Source organism: Tursiops truncatus, chromosome 15 (genome assembly GCF_011762595.2).
Source record: "Tursiops truncatus isolate mTurTru1 chromosome 15, mTurTru1.mat.Y, whole genome shotgun sequence".
NCBI classification, from domain to species: Eukaryota; Metazoa; Chordata; class Mammalia; order Artiodactyla; family Delphinidae; genus Tursiops; species Tursiops truncatus.
The window spans coordinates 20,144,631-20,156,913 of record NC_047048.1 but is presented as its reverse complement, the minus strand read 5'-3'; the positions used below and the strand labels follow the sequence as shown (position 1 = coordinate 20,156,913).

At 50.2% G+C, this 12,283-nt stretch overlaps 1 protein-coding gene across 1 annotated transcript; it reads left to right on the top strand.

Moving 5' to 3' along the window:
• The first annotated feature begins 2,295 nt into the window (after positions 1–2,295).
• CHP2 (calcineurin like EF-hand protein 2) lies at positions 2,296–6,378 on the top strand. Its single transcript, XM_033839678.2, has 7 exons — positions 2,296–2,597; positions 3,013–3,085; positions 3,196–3,276; positions 3,403–3,533; positions 3,723–3,784; positions 4,567–4,689; positions 4,888–6,378. The coding sequence occupies exons 1-7, from the start codon at positions 2,531–2,533 to the stop codon at positions 4,939–4,941; spliced, it is 591 nt and encodes a 196-aa protein (XP_033695569.1). The 5' UTR covers positions 2,296–2,530; the 3' UTR covers positions 4,942–6,378.
• The last annotated feature ends 5,905 nt before the right edge of the window (positions 6,379–12,283 follow it).

Here is a 12,283-nt window from a genome sequence, read left to right as displayed (position 1 = left end):
AGCTTAAAAGCAAATGACAAACGTTTAGCCTGAATCCTATTCAACAGATTCTTCAGATGAAATTCTCCCCAAAACATTTCCCCTTTAAATGCCCTGAAAAGATGTGGCCATGTAAATTGTGAAGTTGATTTAAACACTACTTGTGTGCGTGAAGCAGGAATCAATGCTAGCACAGTGTTCTCCTGTAAGCTTGTGATGGCATGTGGATTGGGGTTGTAAATTGCTCTCTGGCCTGATTTACTTTAGTGCAGCACTGACTCAGAGATTAAGGCTGGAGGAGCTCTTTCCAAGATCAGCAGCCCAAGCTGGACTGAGATGATTATTGCAGCCTCCCAGGGGCTCTTACCCCCTCCTGGGTTCAGAACCTAACCCGTCCTACACTCCCAGGGTGGCGCCGGAGTGACTGCTTGGCTTCATTAGGGAGCAGTGTAGTTTCCCGCATGCTTTAGTCCTTGTGGGGCAACTGAAAGGGAATCAAGCATTCTTTATGACAGTTGCCTAACCCTTGGGGTACCTGAAAAGAGAAGCATGCACTTCTTAGATCAATATTTTCAAGGCTTATCCGATGTAAGACTCTGCCTGGGGCTAGAGGCTTGATTGTTTCTCCAGTTTCTCTCTCTCTCCAAGGCGGGTATGAACTTGAACCCTTGTAATGAACAGCTTGCCTTTTTTTCCCCTTGGGAAATTTGTGTATCTATGTGATTATGATGGGGGAAGAGAGGGTAATTATACATGCAAAGCTGGACACCTGTGGTGCTTGTTCCTTTACAACTGAGTTTCTCAACTTTTAAAAAATTATCACCTCCCACTTAAGGAGCATTGTTAGACTTTTTTTTTCCTTAACCACCCCTCTCCCATGAAATCTTTTTTTTTTTTTTTTTTTTGGCTGCGTTGGGTCTTCGTTGCTGGGCGCGGGCTTTCTCTAGTTGCGGCGAGAGGGGGCTACTCTTTATGGTGGTGCGCGGGCTTCTCATTGCGGTGGCTGCTCTTGTTGGGGAGCAGGGGCTCTAGGCGCACGGGCTTCAGTAGTTGTGGCGCATGGGCTCAGTAGTTGTGGCTCGCGGGCTCTAGATCGCAGGCTCAGTAGTTGTGGCGCACGGGCTTAGTTGCTCCGTGGAATGTGAGATCATCCCGGACCAGGGCTCGAACCCGTGTCCCCTGCATTGGCAGGCGTATTCTTAACCACTTAACCAGGGAAGTCCCTCCCATGAAATTTTAATACTACAGATATATATCTATTTATGTGTTATACGTGTGTCTGTGTTTCATACATAAAAAGAAGAGATTTTTGCCCCTTGGGGGTGATGTGGCCCCCATGGAGAATACATGCTTCATGACAGTCCACAGCTATTTCAAGCGATGGCAAGCCTCCACCACAGAAAAGTGGGAAGAGGGCAGTGTAGCAAGCATGTGAGTTAGTGCACTTAAAAGGCATAGCAAAGTGCAGGGCCCATGGTGAGTGCTCAGAAAAATGAGAGCCCTTGCTGTGGTTGTCATTATTACGTAGAGGTTGGTGACAGTGAGGTTTGTAACGCTCCCTCAGGCTGTATGTGGATTCCCCTGGTGCTTGAGGGCTGGTCGCAGGGTTGTCAGTTCCTTAGCTGGAGCTTCTACCAGGGCCCAATAGGGCTCATAAGGGAGCAGCCGGGCTGGCTGGGGACTATAGCAAGAGGACCCCTCAGGATGCCCCCTCTACACATGGCAGCTGTTCCCAGCTGCCCCCAAGCGGCGCCAGGCAGGACTGCGGGCCTAGTGGTGTCAGATCTGATTTTTCAGAAGCCAGGAATTTGGGATTTGGGGTTAAACATCCAGATTTTTAAGCATTGACTCAATTAAACAACAAGGCTGTGTGGACCAAACGAAAGAGATGAAACCAAGATACGCTGACTTGTCCAGAGAGAGAAGCATAGCTGGGATTCCAATCCAAGTCTTTCAAACCCGGCGCTCCTTCCACTTAAACCAGCCCTTGCTCTCTGCCTCCCAACCCTCCTCGCTTCAGCCCCGTTTGGGACTCTTTCAAGGCCTCTGCCTCCAGGCCCGAGGGGGCCCCAGGCTGGGGCCATCCCGGATTGGGACGAATGCGTCTAGCTCCCCTGCCCACCCGTCACCCACTTCCCAGAAGGGCTTGGATTCTGTCTCCAGATGAAGAAGGGCGGACCTCGCTCGAGCCTTGCTCGGCGGCACCCGGGAGGGAGGGCTGGGCCGGGCGGGAGGAGGCGGGTCGGTGCCGGGGCCAGAGTGGGAACGGGGACACGCGGCCGGCGGACCCGGCCCAGCCCAGCCCCTCCCCTCCCCTCCCCGCCCGACCTCAGAGTCTCGGGATGCAACTGCGCGTTCTTCGCTCCCGCCCCGCTGACCCCGCCACACTGGCACGGTTTTCTATTCGCCCGGGTCGCGGGTGGGAGGCGAGGAACGGCGGGGTTCAGGAGCCTGGCTCCCCGCCAGGGCTGTGGCCTTCGGCCCAGGGGCCACCAGGCGGCCGCGCCTGCGAGGCGGGAGGGGAGGACGCCGGCCCCGGCGCAGCTCGGCCATGGGCTCCTGCAGCTCCCGCGCCGCCAGGATCCCCGACGTGGACAGCATCCAGCGGGAGACCGGCTGTGAGTGCGGCGCATAGCGCCCGGGGACCCGGTAGGGTTCCGGGCGGCTCCGGGGGAGGGTCCCGGGGCCGGGCGAACCTAGAAGATCCTAGCGGCCGGGCTCGCGGGCGTGGGGCGCGTTCACTCAGGGGTCCCGGCTCCGGGCTTGCGGGCACCCAGGTAGCCTCCAGCCGGGGTCGAGGCAGCCTGCAGGACCGGAGGCGGATGGAGGGGTGGCTTTGGTCTCTTTGGGTCTCCCGGATCTCCCGGGTCGCACCCCGCCCGCTCGGCCCCAGGGCCCGGGTGGAGCCTCCCTCCAGCCAGCCCCCCGCCCCCCGCTCAACCCCCGCGGCCGCCTTGGGCATGGAGCGCGCCCCGGGGTTCGGCCGCGTCCCCAGAGTCCTCGGGGAGTCACCGTCCGCCTCCGCCCCCGCAGTCTCTCAGGCCAGTCTGCTCCGCCTCTACCACCGGTTCCGAGCGCTTGACAAGAATGAGAAGGGCTACCTCAGGTGAGCCGGAGCTGGCCTTCTGACCTCTCACCTCTGCCTCTCAGACCCCGTCCCCTCCTTGACCACGTTCCGTCTTTGCCTCACCCCCCCCTTAAACTTTGACTTTCCAGCCGCGTAGATCTGCAGGAGATCGGGGCGCTGGCCGTGAACCCTCTGGGAGACCGCATTATAGACAGCTTCTTCCCTGACGGGTGAGCCTCGCCGCGGGTGGGGAGGTGGGGGTGAGAGCTTGTCGGGTGAGGTTAGCAACTGAGGCAGAGGCAGGGCCACGGCGACCACCGCGCCTGCACCATTGCCTGCCTCCCCCCACCCCCCAGGAGTCTGCAACTGGACTTCCCAGGCTTTGTCAGAGTCCTGGCTCACTTTCGACCTGTAGATGTTGAGGACCTCAGAAACCGGGACCCCCAGGAACCCGAGCCCCTCAACAGCAGAATGAACAAACTTCGCTGTGAGTCTGTGCCCCCTACCCGAGTGAGACCCCAGATTGACCATACCCGTTGAGAGGGCCCAGGCACCTTCCACTCCCTGTGTGGGCCCATTGGTGCCCCCCGCACCCCCCACTCCTCCAAGGTGAACTTGGGAGGGAAGAGAAGCAGGGAAAACCCACCTTCCTTTTCCCCTTCCACTCTCTTCCCAGTTGCATTCCAGCTCTATGACCTGGATCGAGATGGAAAGATCTCCAGGCATGAGATGCTCCAGGTTGGAAGAACCCAAGGGAAGGGGGGTGTGGTAGAACGGAACGGCTGTGGGCGATGGAGGGATGATTGGTGGGTGGGAGATGCAGATGACTGGGGTGTTGGGCGGGGAATAGGAGTGGGTGGGGTTGGAGTGTGGGTTAGTTGGGAGATGGGATGGGGAACATTTGGGTATGAGGTTGGAAATAGATCAGTAGCTCTCAACTGGGGGTGATTTTGCCCCCGAATGACACTGGCAATATGTAGAGACCTTTTTGTTTGACGGGGTGGTGCTCCTGGGACCTAGTGGGTAGAGGTCAGGAACACTGCTAAACATTTTACAATACCCAGGGTGGTACCCTGGGTACCAGGGGTACAATACCCCTCCCCCCACCGAAAGGAGTTATCTGGCCCCAAATGTCAATAGTGCTGAGACTGAGGAACTCTGGGATAGATGTGATGAGGTGGGGGATGGATTTGGGACTAGTTGGAGGATGAGATGGGGGATGGGGTGGAGGATAGGCAGAGATTGGGTTCTAAGGTGGGGCTTGAGTAATGAACTTGGGCACATTATTGAGATGAGAGTGGGATAGTGAATGACAGATGGGGGGGTTGGATGGAGAAGCAATGGGGGAATTATTGGGGGCTGTGGTGGGAAGTGACTGGAATCGGGGGAAAATGAATGAGGGATAGATTACAAAATTGGCACTGACATTTGGGGTGATGCGGACAAGGTTTGGGGGATGGTGTCAGTAGTCTCTGTGCCTCCTCCTTATGGCTGTCTCTGTCTCTTCCTCCACCACCCAGGTACTCCGGCTGATGGTTGGGGTACAGGTGACAGAAGAGCAGCTGGAGAGCATTGCCGACCGCACAGTGCAGGAAGCCGACGAAGATGGGGATGGCGCTGTGTCCTTCCTGGAGTTCGCCAAGGTCAGGATGCCCTCAGGCCTGGGAAGTTGAGACCAGGAGTCCCTAGGACAGGTGGACATGGGAAATGAAGTTGGAAGGAGGATGGCAGAAAGAGAGGGGGTCCCCCAGGGAATCATGGGGCCTGGGGGATGGGAGAGGAGGCTGGAAGCATAGAGGTTTGGAATTCAAGCCTCTTGACTACCACCCGTCTCCCCGCAGTCCTTAGAGAAGATGAACATCGAGCAGAAAATGAGCATCCGGATCCTGAAGTGACGCCCTTTGTGCCATGGGTAGCTTACATGGACCAGTTCTGCCTGGGACTCCTCCTCATGGAGGCCCAGCCCCAGTGAACTGTATTCTTACTTGAACACTGAGCTCTAACTAGGACCAAGGAGAAAAGCTTGGAGGGGTGTTTACCAACTCATTTGATCTCAGATCTGTGAATCAGCCAGAAAATGTTTGGTTGCAAGCGACTGAAAACCCAAATCAAAGGGATTTCAGTTAAAAAAGAATTTTATGGGCTCATGTATTGAAAAAGTGGGGAAGTATCCAGAAAACTGGGAAGGTCTGGAAGTGTCTCAGGCACAGCTGAATCCAAGGACCAAAATGATGCTATCAGGACTCAGTTATTCTCTGTCTCTCATCTCAGCTTTCTTTTGTGTTGTATTCTTTCTCAGATGGGCTCTTTCCTTGTAGTGGAGGATGGCCACCAGCAGTTCCAGGCTTGCATCCTACTAGCCTAGTAATGCAGAGGGAAGAGATTTTCTTGTTCAATAATTCCAAGCAAAGAGTCTCATTAGTCCCCCCGGAACCTTGTCCTTTCTCCAGGGGAATGGAACTTTCTATTTGGCCAGGACTGTGTCATGTGCTAAATGCTAGAGCCAGGAAATAAGGCCTGAGGAGGACTCAAGATGGGGTAAGGGATGGTTGCTTAAAGGAAAATGCAGGGCTAGTATCAGAAGGGGAAATGATGCTGGTCAGGCAAAACAAGATATCCATTAGTGTTAGGTTGACCAAATGGAGGGATCCTTGAAGTCTGGCTTCTTAAGTGGGTTTTCACTGATGAAGGTGGGTAGTGGGGGAAGAGGTGATGGAAAAATAATAAAGAAGACATACCTTCCTAGAGTATGAAATAATTAAAAGGTTTGGAGAGTACTTCCATTTTGTTTCACGGTAAGATGTTCAAGCATTGGCATATCACAGAAGAGAGTATAAAAGTCACATAAAATCATGAGATTCTATGTCTGTAGCAAAGCACTCTGGCTATACGTAAAGGAGATGCTGTCGGTACCCTGCTCATATCCCTTCCAAGGCCTGTGCTGGAGTTGTCTTGTATCAACACATTGATACAAGACACATCGGGAGCCAATTGTGCTTCTATCTTCCTAAGTCTGCTTTCAGTGATGTCAGGCTTGGTAGCTTGAAATTGCTGCGGTGGGAATATTTACACCATAGACATTGGCAGGCAATAGTCCAGCACTTTTCTGCTTAGGAGAGCCTGTTTTTAAACATTTATCAGCACATCAGCTGCTCGGCATTCACCATTACTGTATATGTCAATGACTTTTCCCCCAGCTTTATTGAGATATAATTGGTATACAAAAAACTGCACATAATTAATGTATCCAATTTGGTGAGTTCGGACATGTGTATACACTTGTATTACCATTACCATGATTAAGGTAATAAACATATCCATCATCTCCAAAACTTTCCTGTGTCCCTTTGTTTTCTAGGTTTATTTTATCATGTGTAGTAGGACCATGTAACATGAGACCTAACATGCTTAACGTATGTTTAAGTACACAGTATTACTGTTGACTAGGCACTCTGTCGTATGGCAGATCTCTGGAACTTACTCATCTTGTATAACTGTAACTTTTACCCATTGAACAACAGGTTCTCATATCCCCTTCCCCCCATCCCCTGGGAATCACCATTCCATTGACTACTTCTGCACACTTGACTATTTTAGATGCCTCGTAGAAGAGGAATCATGCAGCACTTGTCTTTCTGTGACTAATTTCATGCAGCATAATGTCTCCCAGGTCCATCCATGTTGTCACAAAGGGTAGGATTTCCTTCTTTTTAAAGACTGAATAATATTCCATTTATGCGTATACCACACTTTCTTTATGTACTCATCTGTTGATGGCGTTTGGGTTGATTATTGTGAATAAGGCTGCAAAGAACATGGGAGCGCAGATATCTCGTCAAGATAGTGATTTCATTTCCTTTGGACATGCACCCAGAAGTGGGACTGCTGGATCATACGGTAGTTCTATTTTTAATTTTTTGAGCAACCTCGACGGCTTCTTCCTGCAAGCATGGGTGACACTGCCCAAGGGCTTTGCCTGCCGTAGGCATGTGCTCAGCCTTTGTGAGGGGCAGGTGCAAGTGCCAGGGAGTCAATGTCCGTGGAAGCAGCTCTCAACCAATGACAGATGGAAACTGGAGGATAAATACTCGCTTCCTCACCCCTCAGGTGGGACAACAGGGGCAAGTTCTCTTCATTCTCAGAAATCTCCAGCAGGTCTGAGACCCAGCTGCCTACGGTTTTAACCTGCTTGGTATGGTACCCTGTTTGGCTCCTTCTATCCTGTCTCCCTTTTCCCCTGTCAGTGCTTCCTGCATCACCTCACATGTAAACAGCTAGCTGTCAAAGCGTTGTCTCAGGACGCTCTGGAGAAACTCAACCTGAGACGTGCTAGACCTTCCAGAACACAAGCTCACAGTCCTCTGTGGTTGCAGGTCCTCAGTGGGACACTCAGAGGGAGCACCGTGTTAGGTGACTGTGCAGCTCCTGGTGTTTTCCAAGTCCAGGGAGTTTGAGGCCATGTAAAGACTGTGCACCTTTGGGGCTCTAGGAACATGAAGTTGTCTGGGGTGACACATTAGCCCCACTCCAACTTTTGCATTTTGATCATATGACTCTGACAGGTGAGGCTCGCAGTTGAAGGGAGGGGGCAAGGAGGATATTGGATTGCTTATGAAATTTTGAGTTTTTGTCAGGATTTTTACATGAGCAGAGACTTTTTGATTGAGAGATGTTTGTTTAGTTTTTGGCTCCAAGTAAAGGTGGGAGGAAGGTGTAAATCTCACTGAGTAGCTATGTTTTCCAGGCACTGTGGAGGAAGATTTGTGTACAGAGAGAAATAGAGGAAAGGGAGAGGGAGAAAGGGAATGAATCTTTATCCGTGGTCTTTTCCCCATTACAGTGTTTCTCAAATTTTCCTGACAGTAAATATCATCTGATTAAAAAGTTCAGACGCTTTGGCCCCATTTGAGAGCTCCTGAGTCTCCAGGGAAATCTATATTTTTAATATGTGATTCTGATGTTAGAGGTCCAAAGACTAAACTTCTAGAAACGCTGACCTAAAGCTTCTGGCCAGGACTTCCCTGTTGGCGCAGTGGATAAAACTCCGCGCTCCCATTGCAGGGGGCCTGGGTTCGAGCCCTGGTCAGGGAACTAGATCCCACATGCATGCCGCAACTAAGAGTTCACATGCCACAACTAAGGAGCTGGCGAGCCACAACTAAGACCAGGTGCAACTAACTAACTAAATAAATAAATATTAAAAAAAAAAAAGCTTCCGGCCAGGCTCCCAGTGACAGCTACCAGTGAGATGTTCTCCCACAACCACAAGGCACCGGCATAACACTGGCCCATAGGCTCTGGGTCCACACCTGCTCTGTGCCAGTGAGTAGCGCTTCTGACCGAATAAGGGTCCCTGGAGGGCCTGGGGGATCCCCCAGCCTCTACTTGCTGTTCTGGTGGGTGAGGGAGCGCACTGCCCCCACTTTTTCTCAGCATGAAATCCTCAGGATCCCACCGAGCTTAGGAGGTTGGAGACCTTTGTCAGGCAGGAGGGCGAGGCATCCGTCTGGCTGCTGTGGTATAAACTGTCTGAACCTCACCCTCTTGATATCGACCCCGACAGAGTTGCCTATGGATTTGTTCTGGGGGTGGGGGGCTCTGATGACGCCGGTGGGGAGCCCTGTGCTGTCGTTAGCAGTTGCCAGATGCAGCGATTTGTCTACCGCCCTCGTCGTTGTTGCCGTACGGTCTCTGCGAGCTGTGCCATTATTTACTTATTATTTGTCTGAATCGACTTGTTTAAAAATTTATGTATTTGAGCTCACAAAGGAACTGAATCTCACTCCTGTAAATTAGAAACTGCCGTAAACAAAATACATACAAAGAAACAAACGAACAAACAAATGTCAAGAAGAGAGATTAGCAAGTGTTGTCAAAGACAAACCTGCCTGAAACACAGCTCCTCTGTGGTGATCTGAAGGATAGAGAATCACCTTTTCGTTGTGTGATTTGGGGTTATTTAGAACTGTGGGGTTACCTCTGAAAATCATCTTGGGTACACGAGCGCTGTGTTTCCTACACTTTGGGATCCGCTGGCTGGGGGAACTGGAAGGCAGTAGTCCTGGATCCTCGGACCATCTTGGAGGCGGCCATCGGTGGGCTGGGCATCCCGCTTCTCGGGATGGCTGCTGGTCGCCTTGGGCTTGGTAAAGGTTGGGCACTGAAATGGAGTCCACTCACCAGGGCAGGTCCAGGGACAAGCAGCAAGGCGTTACAACAGACGATTTATTACAGAGCTGGAAATGTTAAGAGCAACAGCCCTTTGCTGACATTTGTGTCCAGACCTGGTAAGACTGTGAGCTTGGAAACGGGGCCTGTGAACTTGCCTACCTGCTGGGCTCAGATGGCAAGAGTCGTCAAGGGAGGGGCTGAAGGCCTGGTGTTTGGGATCCTCACGTGAGAGGCGATTCCCAGAGAGGTGTGGGGCAGGCACTGGCACTGCCCCCACTTGTTCCACCAGGGCTGCTGCGAAGGTCTTTTGCTGACCTGGGGTTTTCTGGAAGAACCCATCTACATATCCTGAAAATAAGATGGGAATTCCAGAAGCCCCTTTCCTTGCCAAGGTGACTGAACCTGAGACAGCCTGTGTAGGAGCCCTGGGGAGTAGCACTTAAGTAGTAATGTTGTATAAACGTAATTATGGCTAATCAGGAAAATAATGAAGAATGCTGAACTTGACTCTCAAATACAATAGAAGGAGACTATGAGTTGTCCTCTGCCCCGCCCAGCCAACACCAATAAAACTCTTCTTGATGTTTACGAGGCATTATATAGACTTGATTCTTGGTTATAGAGCTACCCTGAGAATCAGTGTGGTTCAATAAAACTAAGTTGAGTTTTGGGGTTCTATTAAGCCTGAGATTGAACCTGGACCCTTTTAATTAGTCACTGAATGCCCTTGGGTAAGGAACTTTACCCTTCAATGCGTCAGCCTCCAACATCCATGAAAGAGACAGATAACAGCAGTACCTCGTAGAGTTATTATGTCTTGTCCTTCCCCTATGTCACCCTGCCCCCCAACCTGCTTTACTTCAGCTGAGGCCCCTTGGCCCTACCTGTAAACCAGGACTCTGGTCTGTATCAGTCAGGAATCTTTCTGTTGTAACCAGCTTATGAAAGAAGAGTTTGTTGGTTCATATAACTGAACGGAAAGTCCAAAGGTAGACCTGGCAAAGGACAGTTCCAAAGGCTCATTGATGTCATCAGAAATCCGTCTTTTCACTCTGCACTCTGCTTTTCTCTATGTTGGTTTCATTCCCCAGCAGCAATCCCAATGAAAAGGGAGCCTCTCTTTCCCAATAGCTTTGCCAAAAGACACAGAAGTGAACCTCAGCTTAAAGAAGTAAACCTCGCTATAGCTGGGTGGATGTGCCACTCTGATTGGCCAGACTGGTGACATGCTCACCCCAGGAGCTGGAGATTGCAATCTCACTTGTACCAAATCCTGCGTAAAATGTGTGTGTGTGTGTGTGTGTGTGTGTGTGTGTGTGGTATTGCTTCCTTAAAAGAAAATCAGAATGCTGTTGCCAGAAGAAAAAGGCTGCATGCTGGTTCTGGGAAGGCAAAATCAACAGAGAACTGTACACTAGTTAAGTGTTTTGTTTTGGTTTTGTTTTGGGCTACAAAAAACAGAATTACCAACTAACAGTGGCTTACACGATTGAGACAATTGTCTCATATTATAAGATGTTTTTGGTGGTAGGCAGTCCTAGAGATGTTGAGTGGCTCAACAATTTTATTAAAGATCCAAGATCTTGTTAACCCTCCATTCCTCAGCATATTGGCTTTTAATTCTCAGGTTTGTTGACTCATGGTTACAAGATGGCTGCTGTGGCTCTAGCCAACACACCCTCACAGGAATAGTGTCTAGAACAGGTGGGTGGCCAGGGCAGCTAAAGATAATGCCTTTTGTGTCTGTCTACCTTGATTGCTGAGGAAAATATTTCCCCAAACTATATCCCACTCATAGAGTGCCCTTTACTTGTCATTGGTCAGAACAAGAACACCTCTAGCTGTAAGGGAGGCTGGGAAAATGAATATCTGACATCTTCAGACTTCATCATGGGAAATGGTCTTTCCCAATAATGATGAAAGGGGAGAGAAATAACAGCTGTGTAGTATATTATTCTAAGTGTGACTGTGATAGTGGACAACACCTAAATCTTGATGACTTAAGACAGCAAGAGTTTATTCCTTGCTTACACTGTATGTTGTTAGCTGTGTGTCAGCTGTCCTCTGCCCCACATGCCTTCGTGCTGCAGGACCCAGGCTGAAGGAGCAGCCCCTGTCAGGGACATGCCACATGGCAGAGGGACAGCAAAAGAGCTGCAGGAAACGTGGCTAAGTTTCTGTGCAGACCTGACATATGTCTTGTCTACTTGGATACCATTGGCCAAAGCAAGTCACAGTCTAACTTGAAGTCAACAGAGCAGGAAAGTCTACTCCTCCCATAGGGAGTCATGATGTTCTATCATATGATGTTCTATTGCTGTGTAGCAAATCACCTGAAAACTTAGCTTAAAACAACCACCATTTTATTATACCTGATGATTTTGTGGTTCAGGGATTCAGGCAGGGCTCAGCTGGGCAACGCTTCTGCAGCACGTGGTGTTGACTGAATCCACTCTGGTATTCAGCTGGCACACGGGCTGGTCTGGACGGTCCAACTGGCTTTACTCACAGGTGTGGCACCTTCGTAGGGATGCTTTGAAGTCTGGGCTCTCTGGCATGGCAATGTGAAGGTTGTGGACTTCCTCCATGGCAGCTCAGGGCTTGAGAGACAGTGTCCTAAGAGACAGGAAGTGGAAAAGCCCAGGCCGGGGAAACTGGCCCAACATCACTTCTGCCATAATGTGTCAGGACAAACCAGTCACAGAGCCCACAAGAGGAGGGGAGACAGATTCTCTCTCTGGAGGGGAGGAGAATTTATGGCCGTCTTTTACTTGCCACACGTGGATATAGGAACAGATGCATAACCTTACAGGGAAGAGAAGTAGACATTTAAAAAAAAATAAATTTTAAGATGGGTCTTACCTTACTAGTTAGCATTTATCATGAAATAAAAATTATCAAAACATTGTTATGTTACATAGTTAATATTTATCATGAAACCGAAATAATTAAAACAAAGTTGTTAAATACTTCACACACGTGATGCTTAATATATTTGTGTATGCTTAACTATATGTTAGTTAATATTTATTATGAAACCAAAATAATTCAAACAGTTGGGCTATT

What these genes read in the sequence shown, in the direction of transcription:
- CHP2 (XM_033839678.2), top strand. Translation starts at nt 2,531, where the DNA reads ATGGGCTCCTGCAGCTCCCGCGCCGCCAGGATCCCCGACGTGGACAGC. An exon ending in GACAGCTTCTTCCCTGACGG is followed by an intron (nt 3,277 to 3,402) that starts GTGAGCCTCGCC and finishes CCCACCCCCCAG; the next exon opens with GAGTCTGCAACTGGACTTCC. An exon ending in CCTTCCTGGAGTTCGCCAAG is followed by an intron (nt 4,690 to 4,887) that starts GTCAGGATGCCC and finishes GTCTCCCCGCAG; the next exon opens with TCCTTAGAGAAGATGAACAT.